The sequence below is a fragment of the Symsagittifera roscoffensis genome, chromosome 4 (assembly GCF_963678635.1).
Source record: "Symsagittifera roscoffensis chromosome 4, txSymRosc1.1, whole genome shotgun sequence".
Taxonomy (NCBI): Eukaryota; Metazoa; Xenacoelomorpha; order Acoela; family Convolutidae; genus Symsagittifera; species Symsagittifera roscoffensis.
Window position 1 is genome coordinate 60610611 of NC_087065.1, and position 23266 is coordinate 60633876.

Genomic DNA, 23266 nt, shown 5'->3' on the forward strand with positions numbered 1-23266 from the left:
ACCGCAAAAAATGCTTATGAAAGTTCGCAGATGGGGAGATTCAAAAAGAGTCTGCCGTTAAGTTATTCTTTTACCGAGATTGAAATTATTCGAGGTTGATCATATGGCAGAAGCTAGGATAGTTCAAGTATTCCAAACAAAATAGTTCAATGGCCTAAGTCATAAGCTGACCTTTTTTAAACTCAAATTTTGGTGCGAGAGTAAGCTCCAAAAATCAAGTCAAAGATTTTCGTAAATCTAATCTAAAAGAGGTTTGTGATTATAATCAGTTTTTCATGGTTATCCAGTATCTCGGCTGCTTAAGTTTTTTGAGGACAGTCGCTGAAAAGAAAACAAATTTTACCAACGCTTCTTGAAACTTGGTTGACCTTGATAGGAAAGTATTGCAATCAAGGGCTGATGTAATTTTTTCAAAAGGTGGATTTTCAAAAAAAAAATAAATGGACCGACCAAACTGCTTTTCCGAGCTTACCCTGTTCCTGCTAATCAATTTCTCCCGCCATTAATTAAACTGACTTCAATTGACAAGCTGTTGTTGTTCCGACCATTAAAAAGACGGAGAAACTGTGTAATCGGGTCTGCTTTAGTTTTTTTTGTTTTCGTGACCAGGCAAAAAAGTTTTCCCAGTTATAAGAAAAACCGATTTGAAATTTTTAATTGTTCGCCTTATTTCGAGCGAATAAAGCGAGCGAGCAGTCTTATTTAAATTGCTTAAAAAACTTACAATAGCCTAATTTAAAACGTCAAACCTTAGTTATACTTGGGTAACGTTATTTTAAATTTTTTTATTTTAGCACCTTTTTTGGAATCAAAACTTTCAAAAAACTGCATAAGACTTGAAAAAATTTCCAGATAATTTTTTTTTGAATTTTTTTCTCATTTTCTACTATTTTTTTTTACAAAAAAATGTTTTTCAACTTGCTCATTTTAGTATGGCTATGGAATGTACCTAATCTTTGGTTTTTTGAGCTCCTTTTATCACACAACGCCGACAAAAAACTACAATTAATTGAAAAAACATTGTGTTTCTTAAGACTATGGTCGAAACACTCTGTGCTACTTGCACAGTAACTGGCTATCCTTGTTACATTAGACTTTAAGCTTTGAAAGCAATTTAGTTTTTATTTGGACCAATAAGCGAAAAAAAATTCTAAAACTGATTAAATCCGGTAACTGACGCGGGTTGACCTCCAGACACCAAAATTGCTTATCATACAATCCATACATCGAATGTATGGAAAAATGCTTGTCATAAATTTTTCGTATAATATCAAAAAATGGGTGAAAAAAGGATAAAAACTAATTTCTGCCGCTGTTTGATTTTAATAAAACAGTCTGGTGATAAAAAAACCGAGGTTTTTATTTTTGAAAAAAATGCTTATCATACAATTCCTATATATGGAAATTGTATGACATGGCGACACAAATATCTTCCAAGTAATTTTGCGATTGCCTCGAAAACAATTTTTGTTTTTTTAGTCGCAAATCAAATTTTGTAACTCAAACAAACATTTTCCAAAAAAAAATTTAATTTTTTGTCTGCATAACGTAGTCCTGGATACATTAAAGTTAGATTTTTTCCGTTTAGCTGAATAATTTTTTCAAAAACGTTGAAAACTCCTATTTCTTTTCTATGGCATGTTTATGTATGTCTTGATCAATGTGTGATAATTTTAAAATTCAAATTTGAAAATAATCATCGTTGAAAAAGTTTGCCAAATTTTTAAAGTTTGTTACTTTCATTATATGCATTGTCGTTTTCTTTGTTACAGGTCGTGTTCTATGCATTGTAAAGGCAATACCGTCCAACCTTTGGTGTTTTGAATAAACCAAGGTCTTTGTAAGTTGCGATCGGTTACGAACACAACCCAAAATTTTTCAGAAATAAATTTTTTTTAAAATCAACTTTTTGGTTTGTGGAAAAATATTTTTCATACAACTTTCATATATTGAAAAATGATTATCATAGAGATCTCGTACAGTTTTTTGTACGTGTGTAATTGTATGAAACTGTATGGCAAGAAGTTTTTCAAATAAGAAAGTTGTATGATAAGAAGTTTTGGTCCACCCGGGGACGTAGTTAACGCGACCAGAAATGTTGATTGGCTTCTATCAATACGTCATTTTCAGATCTGTAATTCTAAAATTAGTTTCAAACTAAAATGGAAAATTTACTGATGCTGCAGTTTATCGGATCGTTAGCCATAAGCTTCACTGCTGGTGGTCGGCCAGTACCAGAAAAAAAAAACACGTTTTGTGCAACGGACAAGCAAGGCAAAAACTTCAACTACAATGTCACTTTAAATAGTACTTTCTACAGAAGCGAGGATATTCGATCCTCTCAGTATCTTAGCCCAATATAACGTAGAGCTCAAAATTCTGTTTCAAAACTTGGGACTTGCTACGGCAATTAGATAGGCTCACGTGGCACCGCGTGAAGTGATACACAACATTGTGGGATCCTTGACAAATCTAGGGACATGGGAATCTCTGAAAGATAAGCTACTTTTTTGATTGAAAGCCCAAAAGTAGCACCACAAAATAAAAACTCAAAAAAAAATTACCAGCCCAACCATTGTTTTTTGCTGCAGATAAACAAGAACCGAATCTACAGCTCCTTACCAACGTGACAGAATTTACTTTTGGTTTAGCTTGATAGCCTCACAGGATAAACTGATATCTTTAAAAGGTTAATTTAACGTATCTCTGATCATTGAAAAAATGCGCCACATGAAATTAACTCCGCGGACAGCGATACACGGGGTACTAAACTGATTAAAGTAAACACGATATGGCTGAAAGTGCAGCATGATTTCTATCCAAAAGAGAAGAGAACTGGATAAACAAACAGATCGTGGATCAAAGTAATGGTGCAACAATTAGGAATTCAACTACTCAGCTAATCGATACCTCCAAGTTTCACATTGGGCATCAAGTCGTCAACGCTAGGTTTTTAGTTTTTTTTATATTTCATCAGGGAAGAAAAACTTTCTGCTACTATACAAAACCCAGCTACTCTTTTTACAAACAATCTCAAGGAAAAAAATCAGCTGATATGAGCAAACACATATGAACAAATTGACGAAACCGTTAAGCTGCAACTGTTTTTTTAATCTCCCGACAAGGAATTCATTCGCGCTGTTTGACTCCTTCTGAACTAGCAATAACCGGACGCAATTGAGCATGTATTTTTCCTTAATTTGAAGGAACATCATGTGTGTTCATTTAAAGAGAACGCTCGTCAATGTTGTTTGCCTCATGGAACAGAAAACGTTTGCAAGTACTTGCAAGTACACCATTGGACTCAGAGAAGCACTGACGCCGATTTGACATCATTGTTTCTCTACCGGAGGTTTCAAGGCGGAGTTTCAATTTTGTTTTGCTTGTCTGGCAATCAATTTGTTTGTTCGTCCCCAACTGATAGTCCATTTCTGATCAAACACACAAATATCGACTATTTGGCCTCTTTTACGTCGCTTCAAAAAAGAAAAAACTTTTATACGTTCGTTTCCTTTCCATCTGTGCCCCTGATGATGCGGATGCTCAAATTTTTCCTTATACCACCTAAATTGACTGCAAATCTTAACTGGAATATAAATCGAATTTAAACTTCGGATGTGTTATTTTTTTGGTTTTGGCTCAGACAGGCTGTGGGTGCATTTTTATAGCGGGCTCTCCACAGTCAAAATACGCCTACGTTAGTGCCAAAAGTGCCTTTAAAAAAATTTTTAGGGTCCGTCGGCGATCAGGGGTCGAATTCTTGAAGGGGTCCCCATAAATCAAGGGGTCCTTTCAATATCAGCACCTGGTTACAATGGTATCTCCTGACATTTTTGTGTTTGACCGCCAAATCAATGCAACGAAACTGACCTTTTTTCATGCGAAGTGTAATTTTTCTGGAAATAATTTATTTATCATTCGTGGCTTGTTTTGGAGTTTTTTATTGGCTGCATGGAACGAAATACGAAATTGGCTGGGATGATTCTATGCAGGGGCGGATCTAGGATTTCCTCGAGGGGGGGGGCGGACTTTCAAAAAATTTCGAAATTTTTGTCGACCTTTTTTTTTTAGGTCGACCCGAATTGATTTTTCGAGCTCTCCCAAAGCACATAAAAGACCCTGGTCAAATTTTCTGCGCCGCAGCCAAAATTTTGAAAAACAGGCCAAAAAAGGCGTTTTTAGGCACTTTTTAGAAAATTTTGACCAAAAAAATTGCGTTTTTTGGCGCGCGCTCCACCCTTAAAGTAAGTATATATTGGCGCCGAAGGCGCCTTTAGACAATTTTTAGGGTCCGTCACCATATATGGATATCTCAAAATAGTACAAAGGGGGATGCTTTGGGTCGCCAGGGGGTCGAATCCCTAAGGAGGGGCGTCCGCCCCCCCCCCCCGCTCCCCCTTTAAATCCGCCCCTGATTCTATGGTCTAGTAAAATTTATAGTAAAAAATTGATATCAATTGTATAGAGCTTTGCAACAATAGACTTCTCTTTCAGAATTTCTTGCCTTCTCTCACGCAAAACCACCTGCGTGCCATTATCGATCAATCAAACACTTCAAGAATTGGAGCAAAAAAATTTGAATGCTTGATTTGATTTTAAAAAAATCATGTGCTCGCCAAAATTTTAATTAATGTAGAGCTTCAAAAATTTCGGACTAACAGAATCGATTAAAAAACTTCCAATTTGACAGAATTTTGCATGCTGTTATTTAAAAAAAAAATTTAGACACAAATTAAGCCTGACAAATTAGCTTTTGCATGCATATTTTTTTTCTAAAATACGTCAATTGCAATTTTTATTTAATTTTGTTTTTAAAAACTTTTGGCTACTAATTATACATATTGTTTTTAATCATTACAGACCAAAATGGACCCTAGATCCTACCATGGAGAATAGAGGAGAGGGTATGACTAAGTACTCTTGTAAACTGATCCTTCACGAGTTCACAGCGCAGCTGAAGGGTGTGTATGGCTGCTACATCCGAAACTCCGTCTCTCCAAGGGTCAAACAGTTCAGCCTCAGGCCAACCTCATTCGGTAAGCAATTTATACTTATCAATCATCAATCAGAATTGCTTGTAATTTATCAAACTAGCAAATTGAATTTGAAAAAAAAAACATCTTTTCGACCTTTCATTCGATTCAACTCAAGGATTTTGTTTTTTTTCGAAAAGTCCTCTCTAAAACAATTAAGTTCACATGTTTATTGCTCATTGTTAAAATGACCGTTTTGAAGAAATTTTTGAGTAAAAATGTGCCCATAAATATAAGGCTTTACATAAGTTTTTTTGTTTTTTTCTCACCGAATTTAAATGAAACCTAATTAGCGTGGACACTTTTGACGGCTTTCATATAAAAGCTTGTAAAACGACGGGGTGACTCACCATAAATCTTATTTAACGTTCAGTTTGGCGAAGATCCCAGCAGATGTTCCAAACTCAATTAGCAAGCGCAAAAATTGAATTTGAAGTGATTTCTTTTCCATCAGTAATCAATTTTTGGTGCATTTCTGCAGCAAATATCAAAGCTGCCAGTTCCTCCTCCACTCCGCCGACAGACTCTGATTCGCCTCGGAAGAAGCGATCACGTCGGATCAGAGCGGCCGCGGACAGCACGGCCGGGCCCAGATTCATTCCTAGTATGTAAAACTGCATGGCTAGTTGTAGTAGCATGGTCTTTGTAGTACAAAAAAACAACTAACTCAAATAACAGAAAACTAGCTGGGAAAAAATATTGTATGAATTTTAGCGGCAGCGCGCCGAGGGGAGGGGGTTCCTGTCTACTTCTTCTTTCATGCGGGTTGCTAATTTCTTCAAAAGGTCCCCCTTTGTTACTATTTTACGTCGAGGTCATTTCAGGCGGACCAACCTAACAGTTTTACTGAAGATGACTCATGCCTTTGACGGGAATATACATTTTAGGAAATGTAAAGTTTTCTAAATAAAAACGCCATTTTTGATCCGTTTTGGTCAAAAGCTGCGAGCGGTGCAGAAAGTTTTGTTCAATATCGTCATTTTTGGGTTTCGACAAAGCTCAAAAACTTCATAATGGCTGACCTAAAAAAAGTCGACTAAATTAAAAAAAAACGCCCTTCTGTCAAAAATTTCCTGCACACGCCCCTGACCCTTAGTGTGAATTTATTGCTTTATTTGTTTGATGATTTATCATCTGTCAAAATCTGCTGCATGGTAACTTTATCAGCACCTGTAAACAAGCGCGTGCATGCCAATCAAAAAACCAGAATATTCACGTCGACGTCTACATAATGTTAAAACCATCCATAAATGCTTGCCAGGGGAGGGCTTTTTGAGTTCCGAGAGAGGGAATATCAAAAATAAGCGCTAGAAACTTTTTAATCAAGTTGATTATATTTCCTAATAATTTTCAGAACTACTAACAAAAACGCTTCCGTCTGTTCGTTCCATTTAGTAACGTTTCAAGTAGTTTGTTGATTCAAAATAGGAAAATCAGAATTTTTCTAAAAGGAATTCGATAAACGTGTAGATTAAAAATGACTCGGTCACTGGGGGGGGGGGGGGGGGGTGTTTGGGGGCGGGGATGCCTTCTTCTTTGGGTGATTCGACCTCATCACCACCCAAAGGGTCCCCCTTTTGTACTACTTAACTACACCTCTAGTCGGTATACCAAGGGGCGCGCCAATCAACTATTTTTAAGGGAGAGTGGGCATCGAAAAAACGCAATTTTTAAGTCCAAAAATTTCAAAAAAAGTTCCAAAAATGGCCCGTTTTTTCAAAAATTTAACTGGAGCGTAGAAAAATTTGTCGGAATAGTATCTTTATGGTGATTTAAGAGAGCTCGGAAAATCAATTGGGCCCACTTAGATAAAGGTCTTTATAATTTTTTAACATTTTCTGAAAACCCTCGCTTCAAACTTCCATACAACCTGCGTCTAATTGTACCGACTTTTTTATTGGAACTACTTTTAACTGGAAATTATTGTTTTTGGCAGATTTTATTCCTGCCATCTGAAAAAAAATCAATTCCTTTAAGTAAAAACATAAAAAGCATTCACCTTGTAATAATTTTTTGATAAATTATAGGGCTTTGAAAATCTAAATTTTTAATATGTTATGCAATTTTTTCACATCTGGTGTTTCGACTATTGGAAATGGTTTGACCAATAAAGTACCCTTGAAATAGTATCTTTCATTTTTCATTTTGGCAAAAATTTGAACAAAAATAGCCTGTTTTCTGTATTGGACTTCAAATGCATACCTTGGGCACGCGTTTTCCCAATTTTTATTTATCCTATAAGCAAATAGGATACTCATCTAAATTATCAAGACAAAATGAGCAAAGCAGAAATTTTAAATTCGTTTTTTTTTTTCAATGAACACAATTTCATTAAAAATGACCTGTGTTGATCGTTTTTACCCCGTTTGGGTTATCAAAAAAGAACGTTTTTTTTTTCAATTTTCAAAGCAGTAGCAAAAACCATTTTATACTTGGCTTCAAAAAATCCAGGAAGCTATATTCATTGGGGCCTTGAATCTAATTTTGTCTTAGTTCTTGTTCTAGCATTAATTATTTGACTTTTGAAGAAAGTAAAAAAGTAACAGAATATATATATTTTTTCTTCAATCAATTTTTTGTATCAAATTTGCCGCAATTTTTACCATCTGAAAGGTATCGTCGCCCTGAGCTTAAAGATAAAAGTTCTACATGTGATCAATTTTTGCGAACAAGCTATTGGGCTTTAAAAAGCTAATTTGGCTTTTTATGGTTTCAAAAATCCCAAAGGACGGAATGTTTGAAATAGTTGATAAATCCCTTTCTATCTTATTATATAAGTAAACATTATTCCTGCCAACTTTTGCTGTAGAAAATCGGAAAATGAATGCTCGCAATTCTCCTGTCCAATTCTAAATATTGTTCCGACTTTTGTTACGAAATTAACGGAATGTTTGTGCTCGGGGCGGGTCTTCCGACAAATTTCGACTTTTTAAAGAGCCATTTTTTACGGACTTTTTTTGTATCAGTCGAAAAGTGTTATTATCCTGAGCCTAAATTTGAAAAGATATTCATTTTTAGTTGTAATGTAATGAGAGTTTAAAGATTGCCATTTTGGCCAATTTGGGACAATGAACGCGCGATGTATTTCGCGCTATTAATGTGCAAGCAGAAATTTAATCCGTCCTAAAAATAGTTCCAAAATGGTTGAAGGAAACTTATTTGCCCAATTTAGTTTCTTAATAGGAGCTGAATCTATCACTTTGTACATTATATGGCGTATGAGGGATGATTTTCACGAAAAATCTCAAACTTAAAGAAAAATTCATTTTAATTTTCTACAACTATTTTCTTCATGTTAATACTGCTCCATAGACTTTAAAAGGCAGTCGGAACATTCAGGGTTTCAACCAGCTGATACAAGCAGTCTTCTTTTAATTACAGTCTGGTATTTTTTTACTATCTCAAAATTGGAATGATATTTCACATTTAATCAATTTTCGGGAAGTTATGAGAGCTTCAAAATTGCCCAATTGGCCATTTTGTAAACAGCCTTGAAAATTTCTGACAGATGAAAAAAATTATTTGTTGGATAGATACGTTTAAATAATTAAAGGCTCTCGAAATTTACTGTTTTCAATTAACGCGCAGCGTATGTGGTTAATATTTCCCGAATCATTTCAAGTTCATTTAAAGCAAATTTTTCTATAGGTTACAAGACGCGGAAAAAGGATTCCAAGAGTTGAAAAAATATTCATATATTTCTTTTATTGCATAATCGAATACATCGAATTTAAAATGTCCCAAAAAACTATGAAGATCCTTTTTTTGGCAGCATTTTATATGTGGCTGGTGCATTTTTGAATGAACAATTCTAAAACGACGTCTTTTATTTTTTGGCAAAAGTATGGATGGCTATTTTCGAATCTATTTTTTGTCTAGAATTAGCAGAGCTCAATAGAAAAAAGTTTTAAAAAAATTCTTGTTTTTATTTCATTCTTCTGGAAAGTTTTTGTTACATGTTCTTTCCGGGAAACAGCACTGCTCTAGATATTGCATTGCGCTTAGCAATTAAAATAATTGTGTTCTCTCTAGATTATTTGTTGTCTGTCAAATTATTGAAAACGCAGCTAGCATATCTTTGAATTTAGATTAACAAGGCGAAAAAAAAACAGGAAACCAATGTATTATTCAATAAATCAAAGTGAAAATCAAATGTTTGAATCCAGAAAATTTTTTAAAATCTCAAATGCGTCGTTAATTGTATTATTCCTACAATTGAAAATGTAGAGAAACTTTGTATTCGGTTATGTCTTAGTTTTTTTCCTAGTATCAAAAAAAATCTCTTTGAATTTTTTGATTTTTGGTCTAATTTCCAGCGAATAAGGTGAGTTTGCTCGTGCCATTTTGGGAATCAACATTTTTCAAAATTTTTTGTTCAAAAACGTTTTCCATTTTATCTAATTTATAGTGACTGTCGAATCTGCCTCAGTTCTAGAAAAAAAATTGTATTTTTTAAGATTGGTCGGACTATTCTGTGCTACATGCACAGTAACCGGCTGTCCTTATCATCTTTTTGATTTTCGCTGAATGTTTCTAAATTATTGCTTGATCGTACTCTGCATCTTTATTAGAATACGCCCATTTTGAGAAAAAAGAACCCGGTACATACAGAATTGAGAAGACAGACCAAGAAAGCGTTTCTAGACCCAGACCAAGATTAGCATGTTTGAGAAAGAATTATGGACATCAAAGTTTTTCGAAAAGTCTGCACATTTTTCAAAGGGTTCAGTCGATTGATGGTAAAAAGGACCTTCTGTGCATCATGCTCGCTTTTTCGAGGCCAAATTGTAACACCTGTTGCCAGACGCCAACAGTCGTTTTGTGTTTAGTATTTGTTTAAGACTTTGTTTGTGTCAATATTGAGAGTTTCAGAATCACCTTTAGTTTTTAACTCATTCGTTGTTTGTGTGTTAGATAGAAAAAAAAAACACTCCCGAATCGTGTGTTAAATTCACTCAAATCGAAACAAATTGAGGTAAATTTTATGCAAGTTGTGATTTTAGACGCTGTTTGTGGCAATGCTGAGAGTATCAGAATCAGCTTAGGCAGTCCAGTTTCCATTCCATGTCCTCTCAAGGACCTCTCGGGGAGCGATGTGACGATAGACAGTCGCAAGTGGTGTATCAACAACTGCGACAGCAATCTCAATGTCAAGGCTGAGTCATCCGATCCGTCACCCTTCAGGTGAAATTGAAACATTTTTTTTAAAAGTTTTTCTTTTAACTGAACTTGATGCTGGCTTTCCGGTTGACCAAAAATGCTTGTCATACAATTTCGTACAATTCTATAGATACAGAAAAGGTGAAGAAAACTCTAAGATAAGCATTTTTCATATATGGAAATGGTAGGATAAGCATTTTTTCATATACCAAAAAGTTGATTTTTTAAAAATTTTATTTCTCCAAATGTCTGGGATGTGATCGTGACCAAACACAAGTGACTTAAACCATGGTTTACTCAAACGGGTTGCTCGTCTGGCATTAACAATGCATTGGAAACTACCTGAATTGTGTTGGTAGTCTTCACAAATCATATACTGAAAGCATCAAACTTTTAAGTTTTGGCAAAAATTTTCAAAGATGATTATTTCTAAAATTAGAATTTTAAAATTATCAGATATTGATCAAGGCGTATAAACATGCCATAAATAAATAGGAATTTTTAGTCTTTTTGAAAAAAGTTATTCACAAAAACGGAAAAAAAATCAAATTTTTGTGCATCCAGGACTACGTTTTGCAGACAAAAAACTTTTTTTTTTAGGAAAATGTTTGTTTGAGTACAAAATTCGAATTGCGGTTAAACAAAAAAAACTTTGGGGCAATTTCAATTTTAATTGAAAAAAATGCTAGACATCAAAATATGCTAGACATACAATTTTCATATATGGAAGAAACATTGTTTTTTTTATCACCAGACTGTTTTATTTGGTTCAAATAGTCGCAGAAACTAGTTTGAATTTTTTTTCAATGATTTTAAAATTGTATGATTAGCATTTTTCCATACATTTGATGTATGGAATTATACGCAGGGGCGGATTTAGGGGGGGCGGACGCCCCCTCTCAGGGATTCGACCCCCTGCCGACCCAATGGGTTCCCTTTTGTACTATTTTGAGATATCCGTTTTTGTTGACGGACCCTAAAATTTTTTAGCGCCAATATATACTCATTTTGAGAGGAAAACGTGCGTCGAAAAAACGCGATTTTTTGGTCAAAGTTTTCCAAAAAGTACCTAAAAACGCTTTTTTCGACCACTTTTTTTCAAAATTTGCCTGCGGCGCAGACATTTTGACCAAAACAAGGCTTTTTTAGTTCTTTGGGAGAGCTCGGAAAATCACTTTGGTCGACCTAAAAAAAGGTTGACAAAATTTTTGATTTTTTTTAAAAATCCGCCCCCTCTCGAGAAAATCCTAGATCTTCCCCTTATTGTATGATAAGCATTTTCGGTGTATAGAGTTGTAAGATAAGCATTTCGGTTTATGGAGGTCAACCTGGGTTAATTGTTATACAACTTAGATATCTTTGCAGCATTTTTTTCTAAAAGTTTGTTTTTAACTAAGAAATCCGAATCATTATCTCAACAGCGACATAAAGAAAATATGGTTTTTCTGATTTCAACGAATGAAAATTTAAAAAGAAAATGAGCGCACGTGTGGACTTGTTTTTGATGAGAATACCTCACTGATTAACCAATTTTACTCTAATTTAGATTTATTCAACTTTTTGTCTTTTCATTTTACTCTTTTAAGTTCTCTATTTATCGTTTCTTTTTTTTTCTTCATTTCTTCCCTCTTTTCGTCTCTCAGGAGTGCAGACAGTAGTAGACTGCGTGTGGTGGGGGACACTCTGGAGATATCCGAGATCAGTCTGGATGAGGTGGGGACATGGGAGTGCCGGATGAGCTTCTTCAACCCAGACACTGCCCAGAACGACTACAGATCATGCACCTCCAAACTCATACGTAAGAACTACTAGAAACAGGGGCGGATTTAGGGGGGGCGGGGGGGCGGACGCCCCTCCCCTCAGGGATTCAAACCCCTGCCAACCCAAAGGGTCCCACCTTTGGTACTTTTTAATAAATCCATTTTTGGCCGACCGACCCTAAACTTTTTCTAAAGGCGCCTTGGACGCCAATATATACTAGTTTCGAGGGGGAGCGCGCGCCAAAAAAACGCGTTTTTTTGTCAAAATTTTCCAAAAAGTGCCCAAAAACGGCTTTTTTGACCTGTTTTTTAAAAAAATTGCCTGCGGCGCAGAAAATTTGGACAAAACAGGGTCTTTTTACTGCTTTTAGAGAGCTCGGAAAATCAATCTGATCGACCTAAAAAAAAAAAGGTCGTCAAAATTTTCGAAAATTTTTTGAAAATCCGCCCCCCCCCCTCGAGAAAATCCTAGATCCGCCCCTGACTAGAAACATTACTTTCAACCAACTGAATTGAACAAACTAAACTAAAAAATATCATTAATTATCCCTTCCTCTAAGCAAAAAAGGGGGGATTCCTTACAAAGTACTACAGAGGGAGAAAGTAGTTAAAGAAATCCGAACAAAGTATCTACTAAATCATTTTTTGGAGGTTTTATCTTTCACTTGGATAAAAGTTAGTTTTTTTAGCTAGTCTTAAAATAAAACACAAGTCGGTATTTTTAACATAAAGCGTGAGCGGATAAATTTGCTGCATAATTTAAGTTTGGATGTTTTTGTCCCCCCTTTTCGTCTCTCAGAAGTGCAGACAGTAGTAGACTTTCTTCAACCACCATCCGTTCCGACATTTCAATTTTTCCCAGAGGTAGATTTCTTACTTTGCGCCAGTGATTTATGCAATTACTGTGCGCTCCACGCAAAGCGCATCCCTCAGAGGGGCAATCGACACATTTTGGTTGATTTCTACAAAGACCAATTGTTCGACCAGATAATTAAATCAGTCGAACTTTTTTAACTAGAGAAAAAATAGGATTTCATTTCGTTGATAGTGAAAAATTTTCACCCTGGGTCTCTTAGACTGTCCAAGTTCAACTTTTTTAGTATTTGAAAATCTTATTGTGAAAGGTAGTTTGAAATTTTGTTTCTCTTTTAGACATTCCAAAAATGATCCGGACGTCTCCGGCCGGCGCGGACAGTTTCCTGGTGTCAACGGGAGACCGTTTTTCCTTCACGTGCCAGGCTGAGGCAGTGCCCACTGCTGAAGTGCTCTGGTTCAGCTACTCCAGGGACCCCCGCGGAAACGATGCGTAAGTGTAGCTTAAATTTGCCAACAATTTATATACAATTTTATGTAATAAAGCAATGTACCATTTGAACGGAAATATTGAATGAAAATTTGACATTTCAGGCTAACTCAATCATGAGCTGGAAAAAATGATGCAGATTTGCAAGGAAAACTATTTTGGAAAACTTCAATAGCTCTTTTAAGCCAATTTGAATATCTGAAGCTTTCAAAACAATCTTTTTGTTGCCACTAAAAGATTTGGTCCAAAAGATTTGGTCCAAAATTGTTCTAAAAAATTGCATGGCAGCTCCAAACTTTTTTCTAGCAAAATATGTTTCCTTAAATGTTTTGAGAGTTCGGAATAGCAGCTTGGGGGGTTGACCTAAGAACGTCGACTCAGATTCAGATCCGCCTCGGGCTGGGATATGCAATCTGTTGATCTAAGAAAACATATATATTTTTTTTCATTTTCAGCGAAGGTCAGCCAGTGTCGTCTGACTTCGACGACAGTGGGTTCGAAGTGTCTTCTCCCAATAACAGTCCTACGAGGAACAATCAACAGACCAAATCTACCCCTAGGTCCGTATTGCTACTATTAGGTAGTTTCAGTTGGCTAGCCAGATCTAAGTTATCCCCCACCCCTGGCTAAGAATGTCAAACTTACCCCTATGAAGGACTTGTTCAACGACTAAGCGTATACAAACTTCGATCCTTGTAATGCATGCACTTTGTGCAACAGAAAAGCAGAAGATTTCATAAATTCTCGCTTTTTATCTCGGACGATCAATTATCCTTGAGAGTTTTTAATTTCATCCTGAATTGAATAACTGAAATGTTTGGAAAATTACGCGATATTTTCTTGAATCCTCGGGAAATCAAATTCCCAAAAGACTGACTACACAGAAAAATTGGAACCGCCTCAAACTACTTAATATTCAGTGAGATTCAGAAAAAAAGTTTTATGCGGGTTTCCTAATTCAACTCTACGCTCTTAAATCCCCACGCAATTAAAATATTAATATATTTTATCAACAAGCAAAAGTACCAATAAAAGAGATTTTTGCTCTTAGCTTTCTGTTAAGAGCAAAAACTATCTTTTGTATTGGTTAACCTGGCTTACAACCAGCATTGTTAACCTGGTTAAGAATATTTTTGGCATTTTTTTTGCAACTTTTTTGTTTTCATAATTTTTTTAGCTCCTTTGAGTTTCGTTTCAGGTACACGATCACACGTGACAAGAGCGAGATGAGCACCACTCTTCGGATAGATCCAGTTGAGAAGGGCGACCAGAAGTACTTTGCGTGTCAGTTCAGAACCAGCAGCGGAGTGGCCAAGAAAGTGTTCAAGCTCAGTGTCAAAGGTAACATTCCTCCCAAATTACACCATTTTATGATATTAATTGCTATTATCAGCCTAAAACATTTCAATCATGACGGAAAGGGTTTCCGCAAGGTGTATCAAACGACATTACTGCACAAACGACATCTCTTTTAATAATTTTAAGGCAAACAATTACAAAAATCATCACAAAATCGAAAGATTCTTTCCATTAAGTGGTTGTAACCAGGGGCGGATTTAGGGGGGAGGGGCGGACGCTCCTCCCTCAGGGATTCGACCCCCTGCCTACCCAAAGGGTCCCCCCTTTGTACTATTTTGAGATATCCACATTTGGTGACGGACCCTAAAAATTTTCTAAAGGCTTCTAAAGGCGCCTTCGGCGCCAATATATACTTAATTTGAGGAGCGCGCGCCAAACAAACGCAACTTTTTGGGTCAAAATTTTCCAAAAAGTGCCTAAAAACGTCTTTTTTGGCTTGTTTTTCAAAATTTTGCCTGCGGCGCACAAAAATTTACCACAACAGGGTCTTTGGGTCTTTTTAGTGCTTTGTGAGAGCTCGGAAAATCAATTCGGTCGACCTAAAAAAAAGGTCGACAAAATTTTCAAAAAATTTTTGAAAATCCGCCCCCCGCCTCGAGAAAATCCTAGATCCGCCCCTGGTGGTAACAATAAGTTCTTGTCAGTGCTAGATTTTATTTTAATAAAAAAATATTCCATTTTTTTAGATTTGATCCATCGAGTAAAAAAATCAGTTGAACGTCAATTTATTTAGATTGGTGTGTTTAGGCAAGTACAGTTGGGTGTTCCCTCTGTTAGCGATAGCCATCGAGATCTTCCTTCTGAGTGGGGCTATTTTGCTACACGAGTACAGACAGAACCAGAGAGCCGAACAGAGACACCTCCTTCCTACCACTACTAGTACCAACACTAATGCAGCTGCAATATCAAGTGCAAGCAAGAGGAATCAACCACAGTCATTATACGCACAACCAACTCCACAGGTTCACCTTATAATTTGTAATAATAACTTGTAATGACAATTTTTAATTACACCGTTGTTGCCGAAGTAACACAGAATGCTCCGATCAGCTATTTTTGCAAACAAAAAATTCTTTTAAAATCCCCCTTGAATTCTTCGATCCCCCCCAGTAATTTGACCCTACAGAATACCAAATGGTCCCCTTTTTGGATATTTTACAATCTTTTAACAAAAAACGCCGGCATTTTTGTACTTGGCATCAAATCGAAGTCATAACTGGACCTTTAAAACTCGTAGAGTCATTGGCTCTTTTAGCCCCCATAAAAGATGAGCGCTCTTGAGCATGAAGCATGAAGTATAGGGCGCTCTTTTTTGTGCATGAAATGAAACTACTTAAAATTTACCTCCGCCCCCACACATGAAGTAGGATCGATTCTCAATTTTGGGGCTTATTTACATCCCTAAAGATGCGGAAATAAAAGTCGAGGATGTCATTAACAGATTTGCCGCGACAAATCAAAGACTCAATTTTGTTAAATTTCATTTATTTTAGGTAATTCGATATTTTTGTCAAACGTTGTCTTGTTTCGACTTCAACTCACCTTTGAAGTGTTCTATTTTTATAGTTGTTTTACGCGTTGTTTGAACAACATATCTTCACAATTAATTCGTCACTATGCCAAGTTTCACTGCAATATGACAAAATTAAAGTAGTTTTTTTTTTAAAATTTGATACTTAAAGCTGGGGGGTCGAAAAGATCGTCAACAATTTTCTCAATCCGCCCCCTCCCCTCAAGAAAATCTTCGATCCGCCCCTTGTGAAGTTTGCCTTGAAAAAAGATTAGCCTTAGAACAGTTCAGACCAAGCTCAGAGCCAGATCAAATTTTGAAAAACTATGTTTTCTAAATTACGATTTCTGTACCACAGAACAACCGACCCGCAAACTTACCAATGGCAGGCAGTGTTCCAAGGGGAGGAGTGGCCATCTTGTGTCACAGTGTGCCCAGCACGACCATGACTCATCACAGGACAATGTCCACCAGTGGGGGAACAGGATCGACACCGAATAGATCACCAAGTAACATACATTTTGTACTTATCTCAAGTCAAATTGTTGGCTACATCACCTTCGGATATATCACACATCTACAAAATGTCTTATTTGATGTTCGAATCCATTTTTACGCTGTTCGCCACAAAAACAGATTGACAAAAATGTAATTGATCGAAAAGGTACTTTTTTCTGAACTTTTGGAAAACGATTTCATGGAAACCGACTTAGCCAACAGTTTGGCATTAACGATACTTATAGTTAAGATATTATCAGTGTTGATTATGGTTTTCTATATAGTTTTTCGGGCGTCACAAAAAGTTTTTATCGATCAACTCAAAGATTCATAAAAATAAGACCATGACTGTGCTATCATGAGCCCAAATAAAACTAGATGGTTATGGTTAAGATTCTGGGAAAGCGCGTGCAGATGATGATAAGGCAATGATGGTATTTTGGAATCGAAAAGCTATAAGATTATAGCAAGTTCCGTCTTTTAATTTCAGAGTGGACCCCTAAAAACAATGCCAGTCCATCTGAGTCCTTGTTTTCCTCGAAAAACAGCAACCCTCAAAGACCCTCACTCCGCAAAGGGTTCCATCAACAGATAAAACCCCGTCCTAGAGCATCCAACACTTCTTTAGTCCGACAATCCACGGGCGAAAGTTCTCGCAGCAGCTCCGAACCCCTATATGACCTGCCTGATTCTTTACCCCCGCCGCCTATCCTCCCAAAACCAGTGCCGATCCCGATACCATCCAAAAGCTCCCAAACAGATTCGTCTCCATCCCCTAAAATGGTAATACCGATGAAGCCCGGTATCTGCTTCCCGGTTCCCCAATCCGCGTTCGTACCTCCATACCCTTCCCCTCCCCCGTTGCAAGAGTTGTCGGCGCTGTCTCGCACCGGGAGTTTGCAGCGTCAGGATGCTTTGAGTGATGAAACAACTTGGTTGACCTCTGAAGACAACGAAGATGTCGATGTGGTTTACATTCAGGTTAATCATGATGACGCGAACAAAAAAACTAAACATATAGAGTGGACTAACGTGTGAAACCTGAGAGAGGCTTGAACTAATCCAGTTTTTGGTCTGATTTCAGATTTCATTTAGGTTTTGTAAAAATGAAACCACTTTCTGCTCCAAGACGGGGCTTCGGATACATAAGAGGCTGCATTAACTGTACATCTCAGCAGGGAAACAGTCGACTTTCACAGTTTCAGTTTTTTAAAATATGAACAATTTTAAAAGGAAAAAGAAAAGCTGGTTGCTGTATCATAAAATATTTCGACCATAATGATAGAATATTTTGACCATAATCAAAAATAGGATATAAATTTCGACTAATTTGTTAGTAAAGGGTGACTAATTGAGGCAAAACACTGCATGAATAAAAAATATAGTTTAATAAAATTTTTGGCGCCTTTGAGAAAAAATTAGATTTAGTTGCGCGAAAACAGATGCCCTAAGATAGTATCAAAGGGAGAATCCTTTATAGTATCAAGGTAAAAGGCGAGGTAAAAATCGTCCTCAAACAATCGTAATTTTTTTCTTTTTTAATTATTATATTAAGTAATCAACCCCACTGCCAAAAACAAGGGCTCTACAAGGAAGCCGAATTTTGAAAATGGTGAGGTCCCATTTGTACCAACGGCCATTTATACAAAAATAAGAAATCAGTCGAGTTTGTACCAAAATGAATAAACGATCCTATATGTACAAAATAACATAACGCAAAAAATGCATTTTCAAATGACTACAGTGCTGATTTAAATTATCCGGACAAATCGAACAAAACTTGAATTTTCAAACGCATTTTTCTCAAATTGGGTTAAGATTAGACAAAAAGTGAAGAGAACAAAAGTTACTTAGAATTTCACCAGAATTAATATGGTGCCATTTTTTCTCCGAAATTCTCAACAAAAATTTTACCCCAAAAATGGGTCATTTTGGCTTTTTTCAATTAATCAAGAATTACGCAAAAACTATTTTGTTAATTGATGAGAAAATTATATCACAGGAAGCCTCTTACGCAGCTCAACAAAGTATAAGAAAGGTTAAATCTCCAAAAATTTGCGCAAATTGTTTAAAATTTATTTTTAAACAGAACTTCTGGGTTTTATATAGTAAAAATCACATTTATTGACTATCAAGTGATAATTTTTTCTCTTATACTGGTTTTTGGAGATTTAACCCTTCTTAAACTTTGTTGAACTGCGTAAGAGGCTTCCTGTGATATAATTTTCTCATCAATTAACAAAGTAGTTTCTGCGTAATTCTTGATTAATTGAAAAAAGCCAAAATGACCCATTTTTGGGGTAAAATTTTTGTTGAGAATTTCGGAGAAAAAATGGCACCATATTAATTCTGGTGAAATTCTAAGTAACTTTTGTTCTCTTCACTTTTTGTCTAATCTTAACCCAATTTGAGAAAAACGCGTTTGAAAATTCAAGTTTTGTTCGTTTTGTCCGGATAATTTAAATCAGCACTGTATAGCCGAAAGGTAATAAATGTGATCTACAATCAATAGGCCTGGGTTTGAGTTGCGGAAGGACTTGAAATGTGTATGGGCAGATTACATTATGATTACATAAGAATTACATAACATTCTAGGAAAAGAGTTCATTATAGATAAAATATGATGAAAAATTACGTAACAGCAGAGGGAATTTACGTTATAATTACTTATCTTGAGGCAAAAATACGCAGTGGTTGAAGGCGTAGTTTGAATTTTGGCAGTTTCTATGGCTAAAATTTGTTTCAACGGTTAATATTTATTCTCCGGCAAAATAAAAACATAATAACCATAATAAATGAGGCTAATTAGAAAAAGTTTTATCAACTATTAATATCAACCAATATATTAGGGAAAATCAAATACAATTGAAAAATTCACAGAAAAGGAAGTTTTTTTTTGAAATACTGAATGACTTTCGGGACTGATAAATGATTTTGGTACATCTACAACTGTTTTAGATTTTGGTACACGTGGGACTGATTTTTTATTTTGGTACAAATGGGACTGATTTTTTAGTTTGGTACAAACGCGACAGTTTTTGCGTTTTGGTACTCCTGAATAGCATATGTAAAAAGCAAAAGTAAGCTTGTTGAACTATAAAGACAATGAATTAAACACAGACAAGCCTCGATGGCCGAGAAGCTAATGCAACTGCGCAAATGTTTGAATAAACTATATATAATGTTCTTTGGCGCGGGTTTGAGACCCTTAGGGCTAAATTTTTGTACTGTTTTTAAATGTTAATTACGTAATAATAAGTTCAAAAACGTAAAATTAATCAATTTCGAACTTGTTTGGCCTCGAACTTGTTTGGCCTCGGAAAGATAGGTTTGGCCTCCAAGCTTTCGTAATTGCTGACAATCGTTGCGACCAAATTGACGTAGAGAAATGTTATGTTTGAAAATCGTTGTTGATGGCGATATAGAATTTGGTTCCGAATTAGTATTTTCGATTTTGCTGTCTGTTTTTTTTCCGATAAATATAGTAGACAGAATTTAAATTTTTGACAATCGTTCATTCTACCGTACCCGACGTGATAAAAAAATAGCTAAGAACTCTTTTTAGGCTTTTTTTTCAAAATTTTATCTGCGGCGCAGAAATTTTCGCCAAAACAGGGTCTACATAGTGCTTTGGGAGTGGTTAAAAATCAAATAAAAACTTTGGTTGTAATTTCGCGCGTCTAAAAACAAGTGCTCGCGGTTGTGAGCAATTTTTTTTGACATCGAGAGTAGTTTTTGGATAGTTCCCGGAATCCAAATCACGCCTGAATTTTTTTAATGCAACTTCACTTAATCCTTTACGAGCGTTTTTTGAGGTATCTATCTAAGAGCATTAAATAATATGACCGCCTCCATGATCATAGTCGAAAGTACACTAGTAGAAAATTAGGGTTATATTGTATTTACGGAAACCATGAAGATGAAAAAAGTCGGATGTGGTGTCATGTGGCAAGAAACAAGCGCGTGCGTTTTCCGACCAATTTTTCTCGACACTGAGAAACCTTCTAGATACTTTTTTTGAAAGCCAGACTACCGCTGAGCTTTTTTTACAGCCGTACACTTGACGTTTTACGAGCGGTTTTTGAAACACCTAAAATTATGCAAAAAAAATTTGACTGCTGATTTGTAGTTATTCCCACTTAAAGACAGATGATGTAGCAGTCATTTTTTTTATATTGCGAGATAAAAATATTTCACTGCTAACTGCACTGCACTAATTTTTAAGTTTGTCGTTTGAGGAAGTTGATTTTTTTTGTTATAAATAATTCAAAATAAATTGATTTGGCAATGCACAGCAACCAAAAGACTGCTTTAGCAGGCGGGAGATTCGATTTGAAACGTTTCAAGGAACTACTAAGCGAACAACTCGATTAAGTTTCCTTGCCCATGATTGGAATTCCTTAGTTCGAGCCTTGTACAACTTACTACCAAGCTTAGCTTTCTAAGAGTATGCTCCTAGCTAACTGCAATAATAACAGACAATAACAGACCCGGAAAAATTGAAAATAAATCTTTTATCATTATTGGTGTGTGCAATGAAATACATTTCTATGAAGGTTGAGCTGCGCCCTCAGTGGATATATGGTCTGAGTTATGAGGTTTTGAAAATAAAGTTATTTCGAGGAAAGTAACGACAAGCAATCTTGAACTGACGTTTTGTGAGCATCAATTTAAATGAGTGCCTCATGTTTATCGCCAACCATACACGATATGGATTCTCGCTTTAAAATTGCATCATGAGACGACAGAAGCATAACCCAGGTCGGGTGTGAGGTCATGCATCTAAAAACAAGCGCTTATGGTCGTGGCTTTTGAATAAAAAATAACAATGGGTGAGTAGTATTTTTTGTCATGAAATGAGTTTGTAATCGTCTTCGTCTTGTTTCAGTGCTGACACCACTCAATACGAACCTTCAGCACAGGTAAATCAACAAAGCCATTTTGACCGAAGTTCTAATTATTACCCTTCATCGTTTAAGATGGATTAAAGGGAAGGGGTAAGAGGAACTGTGAGCTAGTCCCGATATATCCAACTTCTATTTCAAATAGTTCTATTTTAAGCGTCCCACTAGCCAGTTATGAATTATGCATACTTCCAAAATTAAAAAAATTATATGGTACTTTCAGAAATTGAAAACTGACTAAATAATTCAAAATTTATAATATCATGTCCCTGAAATGTTTAGCTCCCCTCCTTTTGTCAAATCTTTTCGACCAGGTACAGTTTTGTTATTCAATGCTCATCAAAAATCTAAGTTTGCTGATCAATTTGAAATGTATTAACTTGTATCCTGCTTTTAATTGGTTCAATGCTTCTATGACTGAGAATCAAAAACATCAAAATTATTCAAAGCCGTTCAACCGCTTTTCGTTCTTAGTTTTATAAATGAAAGAACCTAATTAAACGGAAAGATACGAAGTTATTGTGCATTGGAAAGTGCAATTTGGAAGCCGAATTCTTAGCCAAAAAAACACCTTCAAATGGTGGAACTTACAGTTTAGAACATGTGGAGTATTGTTTCAGTGGGCGGAGCAACAGCTGGTTTCTGTCCCCCGCTACCCCCACGAGTGAGGCTGCTGCGGGCGGGGCGGGTGGAGGAGGGGCCTCTTTCGACTACTCGATGGACCGGAGACCCTCGGGTGCTGTCATATGCAAGGCCAGTCCGAAACGGGTCAACCAATTACAAGAGCAGGCACTTATCGCTGGCAGTGCCGGTGGCGGAGGGCCAGGAGGTCTCTCGGGTGGCTCCCGCGGCTCTCTCAGTCCCCCGACGGGAATGGCTAACTGGTACAACCTCAATCTGACTGCGTACGATAGAGCTTACTACGCGTCCCAGTGCTAAACAATTCTACAATGAAAACAGCGCAATGTCCTTTTCCTATTAATTCAAAAGTTTTTCTCAATTCTTAATGAGTTAGTCAACTAATATAATTCAAGGTCTCTGACAATTCATATCTAAAAATTCGAGTCTAGGGTGTCAAGAATAGTCCGGCTCTCTGGCATCCAGTTTTTTTTCAAGCCTTGGTGTTTTTTTTTTAACTCTGAAAAAGGCAGAATTAATTTTTAATCAGAGTTGTTAAAAGCTTAAAAAAACTTATTTGAGCTTTGCGTTTGGATTAGAAATTGACTATTCGAAATCAATTGCTACCCACGCGTGGTTGACTAAGTCATTTCAGATGTATACTTTTTGATTTAATTATCTTATAGGTTTTTAAACTTTTTTGTAAATATATTTTCAACTCTGATATTTATTTGATGTTTCACAAAAACAGCTCAAATGCTTGCTGATAATCCTGAATGAATAGATATGTTCGCAATATTTAATTCACAATTTTATTAACATTTTATTTATAGCTTACGCAGCAAATAGTTTTGGATTGGAGTAGAATTGTGCCTTCCCCGTTTGAACCAAATACAGATATTCTTCCCTAAGGTTCAAAATCTCCGAATATCAACCAAATATTGCTAAATTTTTTATAACTAGTCTATTAGAAAACTGTTTTTAGCACAAAGTCAATAGTCTTCATCACCTGCAGTTATAGAACTGACCTCCTGTTCTGTTTTGGCGCTCCACGAAGTCACCTCACTTGTACTCAACGTCTACATATCTTCAATCAATCCACAATCTACCTTTCTTCACAA

General features: G+C 36.1%; 1 protein-coding gene across 3 annotated transcripts; it reads left to right on the forward strand.

Annotated features, from left to right (window-relative positions):
- Positions 1 to 4860: 4860 nt before the first annotated feature.
- On the forward strand, positions 4861 to 22564 carry LOC134844058 (uncharacterized; the record flags this gene model as incomplete). 3 transcript variants are annotated; one of them, XM_063860524.1, is given in 12 exon segments in its annotated part: positions 4861 to 5036; positions 5515 to 5637; positions 10037 to 10217; positions 11837 to 11991; positions 13106 to 13259; positions 13712 to 13816; positions 14455 to 14597; positions 15363 to 15577; positions 16484 to 16634; positions 17114 to 17604; positions 21512 to 21545; positions 22148 to 22212. In XM_063860524.1, coding segments are annotated over 11 exon segments (1900 nt in total), but the record flags the coding sequence as incomplete, so codon positions are not given.
- Between the last annotated feature and the right edge of the window lie 702 nt (positions 22565 to 23266).